We start from the raw sequence: 22,903 nt of genomic DNA, 5'->3' as shown, positions 1-22,903 counted from the left end.
TCTTGTCATGCTCCTACCTGAAAAGCAGAACTTAATGGCTTAATCCTTGTATGGATCATCATAGTTATCGGGAGTTCGTGGCTTTTTATTTATTACTATTTTTACTTTTATATGTAAATCATTCAAATTTTTCCATGTTTTGTTATATCACTTCTCCTTTGCATGGTTATAAAATAAATGTCATTATTGTACATTTTTACTTTCTCTTCTCTTGGAAATTCATTAATTGGAGTCATTTCTGAGGGCAGTATGCCTTCCTCCAGCAATAGAAAGCTTCCTAGCCCTAAAAACCAGATTAAGACGGTCACAAGGTACAAGCTAGTTTACACTCAGAACAGATTCCTTCTCACTTTCTTCCTACATATCTTAGAAGGAATGAACATGAGTCCTTCCTAGAACACCGAAGTTAAAAACAAAAAGCGAACATCCAAGGAGCTGCTCCCCATAACATGCATCTGCCTCATGGTAGAACTCTAAGCACTCAGTGTGGGTTTCTCTTGAAAAAAAGTGAAAGTGTTAAGTCACACAGTCATGTCCGACTCTTTGTGATTCCATGGACTATAGCCCACCAGGCTCCTCTGTTCATGGAATTCTCCAGGCAAGAATACTGGAGTGGGTTGCCATTTCCTTCTGCAGGGGATCTTCCTGAGCCAGGGACTGAACCCAGGTCTCCCGCATTGCAGGCAGACTCTTTACCAACTGAGCCACCAGGGAGGCAGAAAAAGACCCTTTGAACGTAAGTTTACTAGATGCAGTGGCCGAACCTCAGAGACTGTGAGGGCATTAAGGAATAGAGAGGTGCATTTCCGCAGCCACCCTAGGCAGCAGCAGCAGCAAATTCATCATCCACACTGCAGCCAGGATTTATATTTCCTCTCACTTGTGTAGCAATCCCGGTTTCCATTTTAATATTTAGAAGGTGAGTTCAGTTGATGGACACTTTGTGTAATAAAAAGCTCTTTTAAAGTACATGCACACATACACACACAGGATAAAAAGTGGCACCGTCAGTGGCTGTGGCTTTCATGGAGTACATTTGCAGAGCCCAAAGCTTACTCCTGGATATGTTTACAGCACTTTAGCTCTGTTTGTGAGTTTGGAAACCTTCCAAAAAAAGAAGAGAAAGACATATATTATTGTTTATAATCTGCTTTATTCCGCCAAACCTTGACTGAACAGACTTGTGGATTGCTGTTTAAATCCCTCAGTGCCTTTAACTACCGATACAGAAAGTGGTTAATGCGCATTCTAAACGAAGCTTGGCATCCACTCCAGGAAATCACTTTAATTGAGAAGCATTAAATGTTAAAATGATTCTGAAAAAATAATAAAGCCAGCACACACATTGAGTATAAAAGTCCTGGCCCATCCACCATATAGGTTCTTGGTTATCATATTCCTGTAGACTGGGGGAGCTGTAAGTGTGACAGGCGTCAAAAAGAGTGACATTCAATTCCCTAGGTCACAGTCAGCCCCCATCAGCTGGCCAGGGAGCAGGCAGCCTTCAACGTCTCTATTTAGAGATGAGGAGAAAGCTGTCAACTTTATAAATGTTTGTCCCAGGTGACTAAAATATGAGATTTAACCCCAAAGTCCTTGCCTGGGCTCTCTACTGCTGTGCTGAAGCCATCTGTTGAAACCTATTTACCATTTTAATGGCCTTTAAAAAAAAAAACCTGCTTATTTCCAACTCCAAGTGTGTGCCAAGACCATTTTTTTTTGGGGGGGGGGGTTGTATTTTATCTTTCAGGAAGCAATTCCCAGCCTTTCCAAAACCCCCAAGCCCCTCTCAACCAACAGGAGATCCTGGTCCAGGGTTGGCACACAAGTGAGAGAAACATAAATCTTAAAAAACAAACAAAACAAAAAGAAAAAACTCTCAAAGAATACACACACACACATATTAACTGAGTCACTGGGCTATACGACAGAGATTGGCACAGCGTTGTAAATCAACTATACTTCAGTTAAATAAATAGATAGATGATGAAAGACAGATAGATGATAAACTCTCCCCCAACTCTAGAGAAAGCCTAACCTGTATCAGCCCTGAAAGTTCTGGCCATTTCAGTGATCTCCTAAACAACCTCAAGGATGAATAAGTCACATGGAAACCTTTTCCTCCCAGGAGTCCCTTCTGTGGGAAGGGAAGACATGCATTCTGTCAAGGACATCTGTGACTTGTTAGTTTAATTACAAAATAACCTACTACTTAATAACATACCTAAGTTCAGTTTTTGTGTTTTAATGGGGGAGACGGCCAAAGAATCACCAAAGGAAAGAATTCTAAAGGAAAATCCTGATGTCATATTAGACAGTGGGAAAAATGTTCCGCGGAGAAGGCACATCCGCTTTCTCTGACAGTGCCTAGGGCAGCAGCTGATCATTTAGAAGACCTTAATAGTTTGGATGGGTTGCTTTTATTACTTCTTTTAGAATTATATTAATAAAAGTTCCCTCTTCCTAGTGATTTGGCCCCATTTTATACCCTCCCTCCTAACTCACAGTGTCTACCCAACAGCAGAGACTGAGCTGACGGTGCTTATTTCCCTGAGGCAGTTATGACCCACACAAGCACCCAGACCCAGCTCCGTGGCTCCCCGCTCACTGCACAGCCCACAGAGGACATTCATCAGGAGTTCCAAATGATGAAACTGAAATAGCCTTCTAGGAGACTTGGCACAGGGAGGCAACAATTTTCCACTTAGACTGTACGGCCCAATTTTTAAACTAGGTCTCAAATATCAAATCTAGGAAAAGACACTGAGTTACGTTGAGGGTCACCTACCTTTCTTATGATTTTACTTCTAGTTTGGCAACTGGTGAAAATTTACAACATACTGACTTGCCTTTCATGGCTTTTTATCCTTTTCTGATTTTAGCTGAATAGCTCGGAAAGAGGTGGAAAACACTGACTGCTAAGTCTTTGATCTCCTAAGTTTGTGTCTTATTTCATTCTTTCTAGCAGGTGATTTCTTTTCTTTATAATTCTTTCTTTTATTCTTCTTTAGACAACTGTCCTTTGGAAAGGCCACTGTCAGAAGGAGAATCATGCTGCTCAGGAGCTGGTCTGTAAGGACCAAACCAAAGGAAAAAAAAGTTGGTGCTACCACTGACTACGGAGGCTGAGAATTCAAAGTACTCCAGGATAACTAGTAGCTAAACAGGTGATGAACAAGCTATCTCTGCCCATTCTTCTCAGCCAGACTCCATCTGTACTGTCTAACAAAACTTTCTGCAATGATAGAAACATATCCAAATACAGTTACCACTAGACGCTTAAAATAGCTATTGAGCACTTAAAATATGGCTGGTGTGAGGAACTAAACTTTTAATTTTATTTAATTGATTTAAACTGAAATAGCCACAAGTGGCCAATAGTTACCATATAGTTCAGTGCACCTCTGTTTGGATCTTCTCATCAAACAAACAAATCTAATCACTAATACAAAAAGCACTAGTTTTTCCTAGATGGAACCCCAGCTCTACAGAAATGTCATGACTTTAAACTTTTTTATTAAGCAATCTCTGTTGCTCTTTCCAGTCTAGCAAAATTTCAGGTCCTGCACACTAATAATATAGTCTCCTGCAGATTAAAAAAAAAAAAAAACCCAAATGGAGATTTTCCTGGAAAAGCTTGCCCAGGCGCCCTGATGAGGTGTTTCTATCACTCTGTTCACCTCTCACCCAAATACAGACATTTGCACATCCTTAGGGAGAAAACATATACAAGTGAAGGACTTTAAAAACACAACAGGACAGCTCTTTTCTCTTCTCCGCCATCACTACGTGCAGCTGAATTTGTTCCTCTCGTCTTCTCACAAGACTTTCAGGATCATGTGATTCCTGGCCAAGAAACAACAGCAGAATCATCCCATTTCCCCAATTTGATTTGAATGAAAACTGGTAATAAAATCGGGTACAACTCCAAAAGAAGACACTGGAGAACCAAGCTGCATCTATAAGAGCCTCACATATGAAGTGGCGCGCATTCATGCTATGTCAAGGTCACCTGCATCCTCAACCAACCAAATCACAGTAGTGAGAACACTGCTGTCTGAGCAGCTCATGCAAGAGACAGAGCTTGACTCCTAATGTTTCCTGTTTCCTCACTAGTGCCCTGTGTGGCTCAGTATTAAACATGTGAAAGCTGTTTTAAAAATGCAACAGGACAAATGGTAACTAAATATGCAATCAGCTAGTTTTCTCTGCCTATTCCTTAAGCCTTGAAACAGAGGACTGGGCCCCAGAAAACCGAAAAAAGAAAAAATTATTAGAAAAATCAGAGAACTTCCTCTACCCAACCCTTAATTGCACAGCACAGGTATTTGCAGTTGTAAGTAGCTCCACATCCAGAGGGTTTCCTTCTGGCGGTGAAAGGGATCTATGTCAGCACAGCTTTGTATTCTATTACGTCAAGAGAAAAACATTCCAGAAAGCCAAATGAAAAGCAAGACACACTGGCTTCTAAAGAATTTCCATATTTATTTGACATAGTTTTACCATACACATCTCATCATGCCAACACACAGGCGGCGCATACAAACAAACGCACCAGCTTCTGTGTTCCAAAGTCACATGGCCATAAATAAGGATGGGTGGGTCCTTTTTTTTTTTCCTTTTTCTTTTTTTCCCAGGAAATGAGACTCCATTTCTTTTTAACTGTACAAAATTTACACTGCGAAGGGTGAGGGCAACAATCCAGAGCTTAGGGGATCTGGGGCTTTGAGGTCTGAATGCAAGTTCAGAGCAGCTTCTGAGATGCTGCGGCCCTGAACCTGCGTGTTTGGCTAAACACAGTCCTCAAGTGGGGAACGTACAAATGGTTCTTGTCTCTAGGTGGGCAGCGGGTGAGCGTGGGGGGTCCGGCTCTGTCCACCTGTGCTCTGCCTCCTGAAGCAAAGGGATGCTTGGCGCACCTCCCAGACCTGCAGCTGACTCCTCACCAGAGCTCGCAGCTGAAACTGTGCTTTCCGTGTGGTCCTACCAAGCAGTGGGGATGGGGTGACTTTGCTGCACTCTCTCTTTTTGGCTCCAGTCACCGTGTTAGAGCAGTTGGAGCAACGACTGCAAAAAGGGCCCATCGACCAATCCAAGAAAGAGAGAGGCAGTGATGTGCTTTTTATTTAGCTTTCAGCATGCCCAGCGCCCTTCAGCAGCAGGCAATAAAACAAAACTCATTTCCGCTTAATTGAATTTTTCTTCATCTCACGGTTTCCAATTTTTAAAGTGCAATGTTTAAAAATGAGCCTCCTCGGTCCTTCCAGACCCTGCTGGCTGAGGAGGTACGGTCATTATTTCCATGGTTATAACCAAGTGGTCAGAGGGAGGGGGCGAGCGGGGGCGCGGGTGGTGGACGGAGGCCTGTCACACAGCGCACAGCTGTTGCTAAGCTGAAGCCTTCAACCCCTCTGGCCAGGAGGCAGTTGTATCAGAATAACCAGCTCGAGCTTCAGAGACGCTAATGTCTTTTGTTTGTCAGATTTCTTATACTTCTTGCAAAGTGAACTTCACTGCAAAGATCTAACAGCCCCCAGGGATCTTTATCAGATTTCATATTTTACATTGGCCAAAAAATAAAAATAAAAAAGACACCTTATTGAACGACACTGCCAAATGCTTTTCTTCTGTCTTAATTTTGTCCTCTTTCCCTGGTGTTTCATGGTATTAGTTTACATGAACAATGTTATCAATCTGGTAGTTGGTTTTCATTTTGTAACTATCAGATGAGGCAAGAAAGAAAAAGCACAAGGACAGAAAGGAGTTGGCTTCAGGGGGCACTGCCAGTTCCTGAAGGACTGGGGTCCAGGCTTCCCCACAGTGTGGTTTACCCAGTGGCCAGTTTAGCCCTTGCATTTGGGATTTCCTCCCTGGTCTTACTACTTTTCAGCAAATACAGATTCTTCCATAGCCGTGCAGATTCCATTTTTGCTTTTATCAGTTACCACTGGAAATTTGGGTGGGTTCTTTTTTTTTTTTTTTCATTTTATTAATTTGCTCCTGGATTCAGAAACCTCCTACCCTCAGGTCTATCAGCCAGGCACCACAGATAACAGTTGTTAGTTAGTTGCTCTCCTAGAGACAAAGACAGGTCCAAGTAGTGTAAATGCCTCTAGAAGGTGTCATCTCATTTTTAAAATTCATCTGTGTCATTTCGCAAGGGGGAGAAAAGCTCCCATGTAGCATACCTCCATAATAGACTATGAGCAATAGAGGAGAGCCTGGACCATAATCTCAGGACAGTTTCATTCTTCTCCCTCTCTTCATCCCTGAGCCTCAGAAGAGCCAAGGAACTGCCTTGGCCTATGGGCTTATGGGTGGCACTAGCTCCACAATGCTAACCCCGCTTGCACAGAGATCCACTAAAAATCTGAGACCGATTGTGACTGTATTTCTAGATGGCGGCACCAGTGACTGCTGCTTTCTGGCGAGGTGGCCCTGGGAACTTACACTCAGCTCCCCTGGCTTTCTGATCAGGGCTTGCTCAAAAGTCCTCCCGGCTAGTCAACCCCACCAAACCAAAGGAGCTCCTCCCAACACAGTCTCACCTGAACTCCTCACTGGAGTGCATGAATGAGGGAGGCCTTCCATTCTCCTATGAATGAATAGAGAGTAAGCCTGATGAACCCACCTACAGAAACAAAGACTGGTCGGTTTCATCTAGTCTCCAAAAGCAGGGCTACACAGAGGGGGATGCACCCCCCCACCACCACCATCTTAAAGAGCCTGCTCTCCCAGTACTGCACTCAGCAAAAATACAAAGGGTCTCTGAGATCCCATGAGATACTACTCCAAGTAATCAGGCTGAGACAGTGGTCTGAGAGGGGCAGTTTCTAACTGGTTTTAATTCAGCAATCTTTCTCCTGTGTTTTTTAAGCAGCCTGCTAAGAACAGTATGCCTAAGAATCCGTCCTCCAAAAAGACAGTTGCATTTTCCTTTCCTTCACATGGCTTTTCAATCTTGCATTTATGTTTCCATCCCCACCCTGAATATTCATATTACTGGGGAATTCCCTCCCAATAGCACATAGAATTGGCCAGGCTTAACACACCGTCATCCTGACACCTGGAATCACGGGCAGAGAGTCTACATTTGCAGACTCCCCAAGCAAAAAATCATGACAATCGAGCACATCAAAAAATAAGGGTACACTACAAAATCGATCAGAGAAAAGGTGGCCTGAAGGCTGATCCAGGAATTTACTATCTATTTTAAAGAAGCTTCACTGACCTTAGTTTAGTCCTGGAAAGGAGTTTACGAAAGATCCAGAATCCATAAAGGAAGTGCTGATTTCTTCCTTTAGTCTGCCTACCGTATACCTAAACTTTTGTGGTCCTCAAAACCATTCCTTGAAGGAAGGCTCCTCAGGTGCTCTGACCCCATCACTTGCTGTGAAAGAAAGGCAATGCCTTCTTACCCTTTCCCACTCTGCTGATCTTGTTCAAGAGAATGGGAGGCCAGCAAAAGCAAACCACCGTCTTCCAAGGGGACTGGAATTGATTCTACCTGGCTAAGTTCCACATGTACACGGACAGCTTCTGGATGGGCAGATGCGTGACCTGAGGTGGGACTTGCAGCGCCATCACAATAGCATTTCCTGTGGAAGCGCAGTCTGTTGCAGAGACAGCAGCTCACGAAGTGGGGGTAGGCCCTGCCCTTGTCCCAGTCTTGGTGATCTGCTATTGCAAACCTGCAAGCTGAGAGTCTCTGCACTGCCAGTGGCCAGAGATCACAGAACTGGGGCACCACAGGGCACGGCATGAGCCCAGCCAACAGCCCAGAGGGATGCAGCCCAAGGACCATTTGGAACCCTGTGGACAACTTAAGGGCCGCTCCCTAAATGATTCCTCCCAACCGAGACGGGCCAAGAAGCACGGCCAGTACTCGGAAGAGGCCAAGACTGTCCTCCTACTGAGTCAGCTAGTGTGGCAGAGAGAGCGCTCATTTTTAAAGGGCTGAGGACGGTTGGCTGCAGGTGGGCAGTGGACTTACAATCTCATCTAAACCAACTCCCTCCAAACAGGTCCAATATCATTTCACCCTACCGGATGAGAACTCTGGGAGACTAGCATCTGCCGATTTGGCTAAACCAACTGCATGTCTGGAATCCAAACGTCTGCAAATATTTTCACTGATTGTCGTTCTGTTCTCTCCATATTTTAGCTTTGATCATTTTGGAACCCAAAGCCTGTCTTGTGGAATAAATAATACAAGCAAATTAAAAAGGCACATTGTGCACCAGGGGGACTTGTCAGGCAGTCGCTGGGATGGTCCAGGGCCACTCGGCTCCAGCCTCAGAGTCACCTGCAATAAAAACCACTTCTTGCCATCAGCGATTCAGTGATTGGGATGGAATTTCATAAACACCAAAACTGACAAAATTGTCTCTGGCGTGTAGTTCTGGGTAGGGAAAAAGTCATATTTTTCACAGCAAAAAAAAAAAAAGAGGAGGGAGCATGTTTTCAACATCAAACTGTGGTCATCAAAGTTTTCCACTGATCTTTAATAAGTGACTTTCTTTTTTAATTTTGAAAATTGGGGTTAAGTAAGGGTGGTCCAGAAATCACTTTTATCGATACTCAAGGGCCATGAGGCCTCCACCTTGGGAATCTCAGTTCTGGTGAGAGCAGTGGTTCGGGAGACATCTCACAAGACTCTCCAGTTGGAGCAGAGTTCCCGAAGGCTTAGGTGGCCTGACACAGTCACCCATCAACCAAGCACTGAGCAGCCAAAGCTTGTAAGCAGGACGGGGGCAGGGAGGAGCCGACCAGCCGGCACCCTAGCGCTCTGGGCTCTGCACCCCTGTGCTGTGTTCTGAGAGGCGGCTGCTCTCCCACCGCTTCCCAGGAAAGCCAGCCCCAGTGGGGTCCTGCCGCGACCTCCCCGGGATCAGCAGAGGACTTCCATTGAAAATAATGGAAATTCACATTGGCGCACTTTCGATCCTTAAAAGGCAGGTGTCTTTCAATCCTTGAAGATATTCTCTCAAGCCAGAGGACAGGTAGGGTGGGGAGAAGTGTTTAAAAAGGAGGATGATCCATTTCATCGAGCCAAGAGGCCGGGCTAGTCGGAAAGTCGGGGTAGCCTACACTGCTTCCTGTGGAGATGTCAGAGGTGGGTCCCCCAGCCATGGCTCTCAGCGTCTGGCTTACTCCCTGCCCTGCATGCGCAATGATGCCCAAGTTACTGTCCACCGTGTAATCCAGCCCATTGAGCAAAGGAGCGTGGGATGGCAGGGACGAGATGGAGGATGGAGACTGGGGGATTCCATAGGGGCTCCCATCCCTCAAGTCCTGATAGGATTGTCCTGTCCCGTCCATGGAGAAGCTCCCATTCATTAACTGTCCGCCTGAAACGTCCCCCACGTTGCCATAAATCCTATTGGTGTGGCCAAGTTCTGAGAGAATCTGATCCTCTGTGGACAAAAGAACGGAGATTTATTGTCAGCCACCAGGACTCCAGTGCTCCCCTGATCTTCACAACCTAGGGATACACATGACCAGGAAAGAAGCCCGAGCATGAACCAGACACCAACCTGTCAGCCTGGCATCCAGACCCTGACCCACGTCAAGGGGAGAAACAGAACAAACACCTCCAGAGACCACACGCCCAGGTCCCAGGAGGCTGGACAAATGTTCCGTGAGCTTGTTGGTCTCAGGTGGGTCATGTATGAAGAGGGCTACACTAACGGCTATGGAGTATGAATGCCTGAGGTTTGCTGTATCACATGTCATCCGCAGCACAAATGGAAGAAACTCCGTGCTAACAGGATTTCATCTGAAAGCTTTCAAGCTGAGAAAAGTGCTTGATTCAGTTGTAGGGAAACAAGCAGGGCCGTAGGGTCAAGGGAGCTGAGGACTCATGACATGTATATACGAAAGCTTTCTGCTCTACCTGGGAAAGAGGTTCAGTATCAAAGGACTTGGTTTCTCTAAGTTCTTCACTGCGGACAAAGCATTGGATTGATTAAGGCAAATGGACCTTCTTGTTTCTTGATGAATTTCATTAACGGGATCTCGTGGTATCTTTGCCACCTGGAAGAATTCATCTCTCCAACAGAGGTGAACAATTTTAGTCTTAAGAAAAATAAGATTATATAGTTATGTGGAGAGACCAGTGATATGTCAACCTGGGGGCCCACCTGCACCCAACAGAAAGGAGCTACAAAATAAGACTTGATAATCCTGTGTGTTCCAGATGTTGATTTCAGCATCTTAGAGGAGATTGAATGGCTTTCCACCCCCATGTCCCCACCAAAGAGGCCTGGAAGGTGAGTCTGGAACATGCCCCAGGCCTCATGGGCAGACCTTTGGGCTGACTTACGGTCCTCTCAAGAAATCATGGTCCTCTCAGGCAGCTCTTGCCATCTGCTGCCCCACAGACTTACTTTCTATTCCCACTGGGCCTGTGTGTCCATTCCTACCAAGGCCACCCCAGAGTGGAGTTCAACACTTATCCCTTCTGACAACCTGCCCTAGGCTGTCCCACATCCCATCCATGAAAATGAAAAGGTGGAGGAGAGTCATGCCCTTTAAAGGGGGCAGGAGATGAAGGCTCAGCTACACTGTAAAATGGCCATTAACTGGCATTTTGCCTACACCTGTCATCCCCAGTGACCAGGGCCCTCTGTGGGAACCACAAGCTTCCTAAGAATGGTTGTGTCTTCCAAGTGTAAAAATGTGCTGAGCTCTCTCCAAAGGCATCCACAGTCAGTTGTATTCACGGATTCCCACAAGACCACTGGGATATGGGCAAGGATACTGTTATACCCATTTAGAGATGGGTAAGGCTCAGGAAAAGTAAATCAATTGGACAGAGCCACAACTGGAAACCAGATTTCTGATTCCCCCAGCTCAGGCCTCTTCCCTTCTCCTGCCACAACAGAAGACCTTCCACATTTGAGGACTCAATACAAGAGAACGGCTATTTGCAAACAACTAAAGGATCCAAAACATGCATCCATTTGCAATTCTGCTGATGCACAAAATTTGAATGTAGCACATGCAGCAAAGCATATGTGCTGGGGACAAGACGGAGTGAGCGCTGGGGGAAGGGATTTCAGAATGAGGCCAGCCCCCACCTCACATGCACTCGCAGTACTGACTCCCCAGGGCCAAGGGCTGTGACGCACATCCTCCCACCACCAGCAGAAAAGAGGGCTCACTCTAGGGGGTCACGGGAGGAAGGCCACTAACCCCATTGAGGGGAGAAATGCTGGAGAGGGGCTTGGGGCACAGACTGAGACATAGGGGTCCTTTGCAGCTGTGTGGGCTGATGAGGGAGCCCCGGGCAGCGGGCAAGGAGGGGAGGCCTTCGGGCCTGCAGGCCTGGGAGCCCAGCTTCCATGGGTCAGCAGCAGAGCTCTGGTTTCCTCTGCCCTGTCCCCTCTGAAAGGCCACGGCCATGTCCCCCCACCCTTTACTCCAAGTCACAGGGTGGGGCCTGTGTTCAGGAGAGAGCTGGCAAAGCCGCCAGAAAGACCCCTCCTGCCTGTCGGGGGTCACTGTTTCCTAGGGGCCTCTCCTAGGGCCTCGGCCTCGCCCCTCCAGCCCTGCTCACCTCGGAAGCTCAGCTCACTGTCACTAACCCCACAGTCCTCCGCAGAGCTCTCCTTCTCCTGCTTGCTGCCTGCGCGGCTCCTCTTGACACTCTTGTAGAACTGCCCCCAGCGGTGCCGCCCCGCATCCTTCTTCAGTCGCTTCTCCTTGGCCCTTCTGTTCTGAAACCAAACCTACCACAACAAGCAAAGGGACACACTTTGGGGGTGTCCGCCATGAGCCCAAAGCCCCAGGGGTCCCCGAGCCCAGAGACAGAGGCTGAAGCCCAGCAGATGGGTGAGGAGCGGGTTGTGCCCATCGCTTCCCCTGGCCTGGGCCTCAGACATCTCTGGTTCAGCAGATTTCCTGGGCCATGGCCCTGAGCCCAGCGCCCCGAGGGGATCAGGGACAGCACTGTGAGGCGCCATGGTTACCTGGAGCCGTCCTCCTGTGGACGCGCGGATGTGGGGACCCACAGGACACCCTCCGCCCCCACGCCAGACCTGGCACTAGGTGGTGCCCGGCCTGGGACCCCCGGTCAGCAAAGTCGCCCCCATGGGTCGGGGTGGCTGGAGCCTCACCTGTACAACCCTCATGTCCAGGCCTGTCTCCGAGGACAGCTGCTCCCTCACGTGCCGGGCAGGCTTAGGGGAGTTCTTATAGGCGTTCTTCAGAGTCTCCAGCTGCTTCGCTGTGATGGTGGTCCGGGGCCGCTTAGCTCCAGCCTCTGAGTCATCTGCAACGAAAACCACTTCTTACTGTGTCCAGCCCATCTGAAGCAGCTGGGTCTCACCCCTCCTTCCTCCTTTCCTCATGTAATCTTGCCTGCTATGGGCAAGAGGGAGGAAGAATGGGGAATGTCAGGGGAGAGTATTCTTGATCCACATGGAGCCCACTCCTGCACTACAGGCCTTCCCGAGTCACTGAAAAGGTAGGACAATATGCTGTTCCCTCAGCTCCCTGCCTCTCCCCATTCCTTCCCAGCCCAGCCACACGGGGCTCTCATCAGACTGAAGGCGTACCATTCTACATGTTTCCCCATCATGGCACACTCCACTGGCCAACCTCGTGAGTTACTGCCAAGGCTGCAGAGGGGAAGGAGACAGAAGGAAGTCTTTGCCCTGGGCTGCCCCAGATACCTGTCCCTCCTCCCATCAGAAGCCTCCATTCCCCCAGGTCCCACCCATGATCTCATTGCCTTTCCACAGCCCTGGGCTCACAGCAAAGGTGACGTGTCCATTTACTATTCACCTAAGCAATGTTCATAAATTATGGGTCAGAACCCAAAAGTGGGTTGTAAAGTCAATTTAGTTGATCAAAAACTAAAAGAGCAAACAAGATGGATAACATGAAATGAGATGAGATGGGATGGGATGGGATGGGATGGGATGGGATGGGATGGGATTGGGTGGGATAGGATGGGGTGAGGTGGGATGGATGGATGGGACCGGGGGGTAGGGTGGGGTGGGATGGGATGGGGGGTAGGGTGGGGTGGGATGGGATGGGGTAGGGTGGGTGGGATGGGATGGGGTAGGGTGGGTGGGGTGGGATGGGATGGGGTAGGGTGGGTGGGGTGGGATGGGATGGGGGGGGGGGGTGGGGGGGGTGGCGTGGGGGTGGGGGGGTAGGGTGGGGTGGGGGGGTGGGGTGGGGTGGGGTGGGTGGGGTGGGGGGGGGTGGGGTGGGTGGGATGGGGTAGATAGGATGGGGTGGGGTGGGGTGGGGTGGGGTGGATGGGATGGGGTGAGGTGTGTGGGATGGGGTGGGATGGGTGGCCTGGAGTGGGATGGATGGGATGGGATGGGATGGGATGGGGTGGGGGGAATGGGATGGGATGGGATGGGATTGATGGGATGGGATGGGATAGGATAGGATGGGATGGGATGGGATGGGTGGGGTGGGTGGGAAGGGGTTGGGGTGAGATGGGATGGGATAGGATGGGGTAGGGTGCGGTAGGGTGGGATAGGATGGGGTAGGGTGGGGTAGGGTGGGATAGGATGGGGTGGGATGAGTGGGATGGGATGGGGTGGGATGGGGTGGCCTGGGGTGGGATGGATGGGATGGGATGGGATGGGGTGGGGTGGGGTGGCCTGGGGTGGGATGGATGGGATGGGATGGGGTGGGATGGGGTGGCCTGGGGTGGGATGGATGGGATGGGATGGGATGGGGTGGGGTGGGGTGGCCTGGGGTGGGATGGATGGGATGGGATGGGGTGGATGGGATGTGGTGGGGTGGGTGGGATGGGGTGGGGTGGATGGGCTGGGGTGGGATGGATGGGATGGGGTAGGGGAGGTGGATGGGGTGGGGTGGGGTGGCCTGGGGTGGGATGGGATGGGGTAGGGTGGGGTGGATGGGATGGGGTGGGGTGGGGTGGATGGGATGTGGTGGGGTGGGGGGGGATGGGGAGGGCTGATGTGGGATGGATGGGCTGGGGTGGGCTGGATGGGGTGGGCTGGGGTGGGCTGGATGGGATGGGGTAGGATAGGATGGGGTGGCCTGGAGTGGGATGGATGGGATGGTATGGGGTAGGGTGGGGTGGGTGGGATGGGGTGGGTGGGATGTGGTGGGGTGGGTGGGATGGGGTTGGATGGGATCAGATGGGGTGGGGTGGATGGGCTGGGGTGGGATGGATGGGATGGGGTAGGGGAGGTGGATGGGGTGGGGTGGGGTGGCCTGGGGTGGGATGGATGGGATGGGGTAGGGGAGGTAGATGGGGTGGGGTGGGGTGGCCTGGGGTGGGATGGATGGGATGGGATGGGATGGGGTGGGGTGGGGTGGGATGGGGTAGGGTGGGGTGGATGGGATGGGGTGGGTGGGATGTGGTAGGGTGGGTGGGATGGGGTTGGATGGGATCAGATGGGGTGGGGTGGATGGGCTGGGGTGGGATAGATGGGATGGGGTAGGGGAGGTGGATGGGGTGGGGTGGGGTGGGGTGGTCTGGGGTGGGATGGATGGGATGGGATGGGGTGGGATGGGATGGGGTAGGGTGGGGTGGATGGGATGGGGTGGGGTAGGTGGGATGGGGTGGGGTGGGATGGGATGTGGTGTGGTGGGGGGGATGGGGAGGGCTGGGGTGGGATGGGTGGGGTGGGGTGGGGTGGATGGGATGGGGTGGGATGGGGTGGGGTGGGGTGGGTGGGATGGGATGGGGTAGGGTGGGGTGGATGGGGTGGATGGGATGGGGTTGGATGGGATGTGGTGGGGTGGGGGGATGGGGTGGGCTGGGATGGGATGGATGGGATGGGGTGCGGTGGGTGGGATGGGGTGGGGGGGATGGGGAGGGCTGGGGTGGGATGGATGGGCTGGGGTGGGGTGATGGGATGGGGGGGGATGGGGGGGGATGGGGAGGGCTGGGGTGGGATGGATGGGATGGGGTAGGGGAGGTGGATGGGGTGGGGTGGGGTGGGGTGGCCTGGGGTGGGGTGGATGGATGGGATGGGGTGGGCTAGGGTGGGATGGATGGGATGGGGTGGGCTGGGCTGGGGTGGGGGGGATGGGGTGGGATGGATGAGGCAGATGAGGGCAAGTGTTGCTTCATGAAACTTGATCAGTGTCAGGTGTATGAATGTGTGTGCTGAGTTAAAACAAGTTTCTTACTGTGGCTTATATTCAAACACATTTTTTTGAAAAACACTTGTATAAAGAGTGTTCAGGACAACAAGCTGACTAATCAACTGTCTTCAACGGATTTTGAGTCTCAGGTGCCTGTAAGTCAAAGGCTCTTCTCAGCCAGAGTCCAACACAGAAGCAGCACTGAGCGTAAATGGTTTGCTCCTCTCCCAGCACTCAGGCTCATCCATTCTCTGCCCAGCACCCCTGTCCAGAGTCAGGAAGCGGAATGGCAGCTGCCTCCAGCCCCCTGAGTTCTCTGTGCCCCTTCACACTGGTGTCCTTTGAAGAGGGTCTGCTCCATGTCTATCTTCTTCCCTTCCATCCAAGGAAGTTCTCTCTTAAAACAACAATAATAGCTGATGTTTATCAAGAGCTTGATGTGCCTATGATCCTCATGACCATTCTAAACGGCTTTTCTCGGGGTCAGAAGACCTGGGTTCTCCATTCTCACTGAGTCAGTGACGTGGGCAAGTCCCCTCACCTTCAGAAGCCTGGGTGTGGGCAGCCCGGCTCACACAACAAGCCATGGTGCACACAGTGGGTGGGGGACAGGCCCCCAGTCCTCCCTTCTCCTCGGGCTGTTTTCTTCCCCAGCAGAGCCACCGTCATCCTCAAAGCCCCGCCACCCAAGTCCCTCCCTAGGGTCCTGAACCCAATGAGGAAGGATTCCGGAGCCACCAAGGCAGACACTGAGAAAACCTTCAGAACTCGTTGTTAGGAATCACTTCCTTCTTCCCATATTTATAGAGATAATAACACGACAGCACGATGTAAATACAAAATAGTGCCTTTCAAAAAGATTCATATACTCTTCAGAGTTCCTGCCAATGGCGAGGAAGTGGTGCAGTGGATAGGAATCTGCCCGCCAATGCAGGGGACACGGGTTCAAGCCCGGGCCCGGGAAGACTCTGCGTGATGAGGAGTTACTAAGCCCATGGGCCACAACTACTGAGCCTGCACTCCAGAGCCTGCGAGCCGAAACTCCTGAAGCCCGTGTGCCAAGAGCCCACGCCCCATAGCAAGAGAAGTCACCACAGTGAGAAACCCGTGCACTGCAATGAAGAGCAGCCTCTGCTCAACGCAGCTAGAGAAAGCCCGTGTAAAGCAACGAAGACCCAGTGCAGCCAAAAATAAAGATTTTTTTAAAACCTTAAAAAAAAATCCATGTACTCTTTACACACAAAATTTGAAATAATGGAAACACTCCAAATTTTTAATTCATCAAGAATTACTTAATTTCAAAATAGGCTGCCTTAGTGAATTAGAAATTGTTCTCAGCATGGCCACTGGGCAGTGCCATTGGGACAAACCCCCGCTGTTCTGGGTTGGTGGCTCCTTGGTTCTGTACTGCTAGCCGCATGCACAGAACTTTCTTCTTGCGATTACAGGGACTATTATGCTGTTATTTTAACATTCACTGTTATTATAATTTAAAATCTTTTTTATATCCTATAACAATGTCATCCAAGTATTCATTAAGTAGCAGTGGCAGTGCTCATGCTGAAAAATGTACCCAAAAATCAATAACTTTGGTGCGGAAGTTAAATGTGATAAAACGCTATGAGGAAGGCCAAGCAAGACCATGATACCCTAGGCTGTTAATTTAGGAGAGAGCATCTGGGAGGGACTGAGATAGTGCTGAGAAAATAAAAAGTAGCATTAAGGCAAAGATACATTTCACTGATTATGGATTTATGTGCTCCCAGAATACATCCCACCCCAATTTTTCACATTAACTCCTATGGGAAAATTAGCCTTAAAATATGTTAGTTTTGAATTATGCAGGGTCTCCTAGCACTTGTCCTTGGCATAAAAGGCAACCTCATTATATTGAAAATGCAAATATTCAAGGAAATGTAACAAATGAACAAAATTATTCACACCAAGGTACAAATAGCTGATACTCAGTCCTTTGTGTAGCACAATGGAGGGTACCTAAGTCGGAAAGAAGGTTTAGATTAGCAAGAAGGGATCAAAACATAAAAAGAGAAAGCCCAATGTCCCACAGCAGACCAAGGTCCCTGCTGCACTCAGAATCACCCAGATTCCGTGGGATGGAGTGTTCTCAGCCTTGCAGACAGCCAGAGGCCAGAATAACACAGAAACACTGTATAACGCCCAGTTGTGGCAAGCCTACAGCACACTTACTGTTTGTGCTTCTCTTCCACACTGGTCTCTCCCTCATGTGACAGCCCATTCCATAAGCTGTAGCCTCTTTGAACCCCAGGACACAGCCCTGTGTGGCAGATGCCCTGACTCCCCTTTCAGCACTGAGATGCCAAGGCTCAACCAGGTAGACAATCGCCAGGGGACCCCCAAGTTAGTAGGTGACCCAGCAGAGATGCCCCCCAGCCTCTGAGGCCAGGTCCAGTGTCTTTCCACTGTCCTTCAGAGGTTCTGCGTGGCACAAACAATCCTGGATACAAGTGTGAGCTCCACTGGGTCATTCTTGCCTCCCCAGCTGGTCTCTCCTTTCTCTTGACCCATCCACAGCAGCAGCGGAGGCCAGGCTGGGACTTCTCAGGGTCTAAATGAGGCCTCTGATGGCGAGAAGCAGCCACCGGGCCTGGGGGGAGGCCTGCATCCTTAATGTCTCTGGTGAAGGGCATCAGAGTTCCGAAGACAGCTTGGGCTCTCTGAGTCCCTCTGCGTTGATGGTTTATCCCTGACAAGACGCCCTAATCTTCTGTGACACTGTAATTGACTCCAAAGCAACAGCACCAAGTGAGTTTTAAGGAGCCAGAGCAGATTAATACATTAAAGCAAGGAGTCTGGGAGCAGGCTTGCAGAGGCCCAGGAGAGAGGAGAAGAGATGGAAGGGCTGTCCATGCAGAAGGCCAGAGCTGGGGGAGGCGGGCAGAGTGGGGGGCAGGTGATGGAAGAGAGAGGTGCCGTCCCTCCCACCTCTGCCAGAGCCAAGCTGAGCTCCAGCGGCCTCACCGAAAGGGCCTCCCCATCACCACCCTTGAACTGTATTTATTAAGCAAAAAACTAATTTCTCCATGTTTTGATCATAACTATATAATATATAGGGGGGAACTCAGGAAAGACCTGGAAAGATATACACGAAATTGTTATTGCTTTTTTTTTTTTTCCCCCAAGCCCAGAGCTGTCAACAAGAGCATTCTGCAGAACACCCTGAGTTCATAAAAATTCTAGTCAAGGGCAAATGACCTTGATGTTTCATGAGTTCGTGCATCTGAAATGCCCAAGGTGAGTTTGGCCAAATGCCAAAATCTGAGCCCGGCTGGAGGGTACAGCTATGAGTGAGGAGCCTGAGGTGAGGTGGTAGGAGGTGGGAAATCAGACATGGTCTTTCTGAGGGGAGCCAAGGAATGGGGGTTCAAGAGCTCCCCAAGCCCTGAAAAGTCCCAGGAAAGACCCAGGGCTGCCCAAGAACACAACATTAGGCGGCAGGAGCAGCTGCTGCCCAGGCCACCCCTGTAAAGGCAGGTTTTCTCGGGTGGCTGCTCAATGCTGGGGTCTGACATCAGCCACAGTCCATGCCGTCAGCTTCTGTACAGACCACGGACGTGGCCCGGAGGCGGCCGGGGAGGGTGGCTGGGTGCGCGGGAGCAGATGGTCGAGACGGATGAGTCTCCATGAGTAAGGAGAGCATCTGCTGAGCATCTGCTCCCACATGAGGGCCTTTGGGAGACACAAGACTCATCACCAAGTCCCTGCCTTCAAGGAGCCTGCAGTCTGAGAGGAGAGACAGCACGTTTAATGGAAACACAAGCTGACCTGTTCCAAGAGGGACTTAGGCCAATGCGAGGGCTCTTGCTGACCAAAGCCTTTGAGGTGTGGAGGTGCTGAGGTAAATGTGCACCCCAATATACAAAGCTAAGGACAGGGCAGTCCAGGGATCTGTCTCTTGCTTCAACAGTGCTTGGAAGGAACAGACCCAGGGACGCCCCTCGCTCCAGCCTCCGACCACCCTCCAACCTTTTTACCAGTCGCGACCTTTGGAATCCTCCACTCAACTGTCCGCTATCACCAGGACCAGCCAACACCGTTTTTTGAGCTTAGCTCTATTACCCATCAACCATGAGCTCCCAGATGCATCAGAATTACTCCATCAAGGGGAGGCCACCACCAACCGGCTGGTCAACATGCATCTACAGGCCTCCTAGACCTACCCTCTCTGGGCTTCTATCTCAACCACAACAATATGGCTCTGGAGGGTGTGGGCCACTTTTCCTGCAAGTTGGATGAGGAGGAGCACAAGGGTGTGGAGTGAGTCTTGAACATGCAAAACCAGCGCAGCGGCCGCGCCCTCTTCCTGGACATGCAGGAGCCACCTCGAGATGAGTGGGGTAAGACCCAGGATGTTGTGGAAGCCACCCTTCTCATGGAGAAGAACCCAAACCAGACCCTTTCAGATCTGCATGGCCTGGGTTCTCCCCTTGCAGACCCCTGCATCTGTGACTTCTTGGAGAACCACTTCCTAGGGGAGGAGGTGAAACTCATCTAGAAGATGGATGGCCACCTGACCCACCTCCGCAGGCTGGCTGGTCCCTGGGTGGGGGTGGGACAATATCTCTTCAAAAGGCTCACCCTCAAGCACAGCTAGGAGTCTCTGGAGCCTCTCTAATGCCAGGGTTTCTGCCTAAAGTCCCTCTCTGCAACCACGGGGCAGCTTGTTAACACCTTGGAGCCCTCTCTCAAGCCTTGGACCAAATGGAAACAATAAAGTTTTTTACAGCAAAAAACAAACAAACAAAAACTAAGGAGCATGGAACTTTCCTGGGGGTCCAGTGGCTAAGTCCCAATACAGGGAGTCTGAGTGATGATGAGCACAAGGTCCCAGCTACTCCTGAGCCAAAGTACTGCCTTGTCCCAAGACAAGCAGCTGCTCAGCAACCATAACCTGATTGATGCTTCAGTGGGGAAGCCAAAGGCAAGGACTGGGGGTGGGGGATGGGTGAGAGATCTCTCTCCCTTCAGGCATCTGGGAAGGTTCTAGAAGAGGCAGGATGCCTGCGGGGCTCCGAGGGGTGGGCAGCCTGGACTCGCAGGACAGAGGTTGGCCATGCAGGGCCCAGCTAATTACCGTTCTGCTTGGCTGTCTCATAGTCCTCCTTGCACACCAGCCGCCCGTCCTCCATGAGGTAGAACTCGTCCCCCGTGGCCAGCTGCCGGTTACAGATGATGCATGCGAAGCAGTGCAGATGGTAGACGAAGTCCTGTGCCTTGCGGACCACCTGGGTCGGGGGGATGCCCTGCTGGCAGGCTGTGCATTTTGTGCCGAAGCGCCTATCAGGGAACGAGAGTGGATTAGAGCACAGGGGTGGGGAGAGGGGTCTGGCTTCCCCCCACTTTTCATCAGCCCCTCGCCCACCCCACTGTTCTGGGGTGTCCATGGGCCTCCACCTCTGGGCCATCCAGTTGTCCAGTTAACAGGTCATCAATTCACCCAGAGCCATAGGATCTTCCAAGTCCCACTGAGCAGACACTTTCACCCTCTGTTTCCTGGTCTCTTCAGCCTTATGGTGAAGCCTAGAGGACCAGTCCCACAGGGCAAATGCAAGTGCCCATGTGCATAAAGCATCAGGCAGAATACCTCTTCACGTGCTTCCCACAGGTGGAGCCGCATGGCCAGGACACCCCACGTGTCAGGATCCACACAGGAGCTCCAGAGAAACTGCACTTGAGCAGCAGAGCAGAGCTCTTGAGATGGTTCCTCTCTTCTTCCTCTCCCCTCCACCCTGCACACATCAAACCATCCTTACCAGCCTCCTCCCCCTTCCCAAGCACAGCTCCAGAGATGTGAGCCCAGGAATCTGCATTTCTACCCCTGACACCATTCCGGGCAGGGAGTCTGCAGACCCGAGTTTAAAGGATGCTGCCTCAGACCTCTCTCCATCTGCCCCTTTCTGGAGTAGCACTGAGATAAGAGGAAGGTGCCCACCACCAGCCTGGCCCAAGGCTGGGAAGGAAAAAGAAGTAGACCCATTGAAAATATAGTCCAGTTGGGTCATTTAAGCCCCGTTCCCCATTCTGGCCACACACATAGAGCCACGTCAGTGGTCCCAGAGGTCAGAGGGAAATTGGGGGCCAGTGTAGAGGTGGCGATGAAGGGGCGGGGGCGGTGGTGAGCCACTGCAGGTAAGCCTTCCCTGCTTCAGGAGGGAAGCAGGAGGGGCTGGGGAGGAAGGGGCAGAGTTTAAAACAGCAATCAACCTAATTATTCATGACATTTCACACAGCAGAACTTTATCTTCTTCAGGATGAAAGACTTCGCCTAATGGATCTGGGGAAGGTTTGATTTTAATGGTCCTTTTAACTAATGCTTATAGGCAGCCTGATTTCCCCTGAAAGGACAGTACATATTTCATCCACATTAATACCAAATAAATTAATTATGGTCATGGCTATCATGATGAATCCCAGATTAATGCAGAATGATGGGTCTCTTGTGCAGTAATGATACCTGCTGGGGGGCTGCAGGAGCCCAGAGCAGGCATGGCCAGCTGCGGCTTCAGCCCCCTCCCAGGGACACGGTCACAGAGAAGTGGGGGTCCAGATGGATAACCTCCAAAGAGCCAGGAGTGTAGCCCCAAGGACTGCTCCACTGAGGCAAGATATAAGGAGGGTGGCAGGGTGTGAGGGGCTGAGGCGTTTGGGTTGAAAGAACCCCAGACTTCTGAACTCCTGGAATGCCTCTGGGTTTTGTGAGGAGGGTGGCGTGCATGGAGCAGGCCTCTTGCGAGCAGAGGTTCTCAGACTGGAGCTCAGGACAGGCTCCATCAGCCACCTCTGAGTTGTTCAAAACTGTGCATCAGGAGTTAGGGTCTGGACTTTCATCCGATTTTTCAAAAGATTTCAAAGCTTTCATCAGATTTCAAGTCCAGGACCCAGAAAAGTAGAGATCACATTTGTTGAATAAGTCAGTGAATAAAGAACCATGCTTTCGGAGGCTGTGCATGGAGACGGCTAAATCTGAGAATGGAGAATGTCTGCTGTCAGTTCTAGGTGGTTCTGTGGCTCAGTACCCAGCAGAGCACAGGTGAGAACAGGCTTCTCCCGCAACTGCTGTTTAATCACGTCATTGTATTAGAGAGGAAGGTAGGCAGGCACCCAGCTTGTGTGTGTGTGTGTGTGTGTTTCAGGGACAAAGGAAAGAAAAGCCTGCATATATGTTACTAGAGTGTGTTCTCAAATTGCCTATAGTTTTTCTATCCAGTCCAAGGCAATGCACAAAGCAGGTGTTTGAAATGAAACAATGCCTTCATCCTGCTCACTGCAAGCCCTCTCAAATAAACCACCAAAACCCGAGTGTTCAAATCCTTTGCTGCAAAGGATGGAGCAGAACCAGCTCCAGAGAACAACTAGAGTTTTCCAAAAAGCAAGTCTTGTGGCCGAATCGAGGGCGGAGAGACCTGAGGAGGAGGAAGGCAGAGCAGAGACCTCAAAACAAAGCAGAGACTCCAAAACACAGTGGAGACCCTGCCACCCCCCTGCCCACAGGGAGGGCCATATCCTCTCCCCACTAAAAAGCAGGCAGTGGTTTTCTGTAACCAGAAGCCCAGTTGACACCAGAGCCCCAGAGACATGAAAGATAACAGGGGTATAAATTTAATCTACATACCGACAGTGATTCATGCATGAGGGTGGCAAGTGCACAAGAAAAATGAAAAATAAATGGACTTTCCCACCAGCGTTTTTTAGCAATTGAAGCAATTTTCCTGATTGTGGGATTTATACCGATGGTAAGTGGAAGTTGCTTCTCGTTACCTTTCTCCCCTGGAGC

The 22,903-nt window shown here is 50.5% G+C and overlaps 1 protein-coding gene across 2 annotated transcripts in view; it reads right to left on the bottom strand.

Annotated features, from left to right (window-relative positions):
• Positions 1-4,465: 4,465 nt before the first annotated feature.
• LHX4 (LIM homeobox 4) overlaps positions 4,466-22,903 on the bottom strand; it is a 61,047-nt gene continuing 42,609 nt past the window's right edge. For both annotated transcript variants that reach the window (XM_060396669.1, XM_004013841.5), the window contains exons 3-6: positions 20,204-20,406; positions 12,120-12,274; positions 11,561-11,732; positions 4,466-9,416 (exon numbers count right to left, since the gene is read on the bottom strand). In XM_060396669.1, coding sequence (XP_060252652.1) covers positions 9,022-9,416; positions 11,561-11,732; positions 12,120-12,274; positions 20,204-20,406 — 925 coding nt within the window. In that variant the 3' untranslated portion in view covers positions 4,466-9,021. The remainder of the gene's footprint in view (positions 9,417-11,560; positions 11,733-12,119; positions 12,275-20,203; positions 20,407-22,903) is intronic.

This window comes from Ovis aries, chromosome 12, assembly GCF_016772045.2.
Source record: "Ovis aries strain OAR_USU_Benz2616 breed Rambouillet chromosome 12, ARS-UI_Ramb_v3.0, whole genome shotgun sequence".
Classification (NCBI taxonomy): domain Eukaryota; kingdom Metazoa; phylum Chordata; class Mammalia; order Artiodactyla; family Bovidae; genus Ovis; species Ovis aries.
Note: the sequence above shows the minus strand (reverse complement) of the source record. Positions and strands in the feature narration are given on the sequence as shown.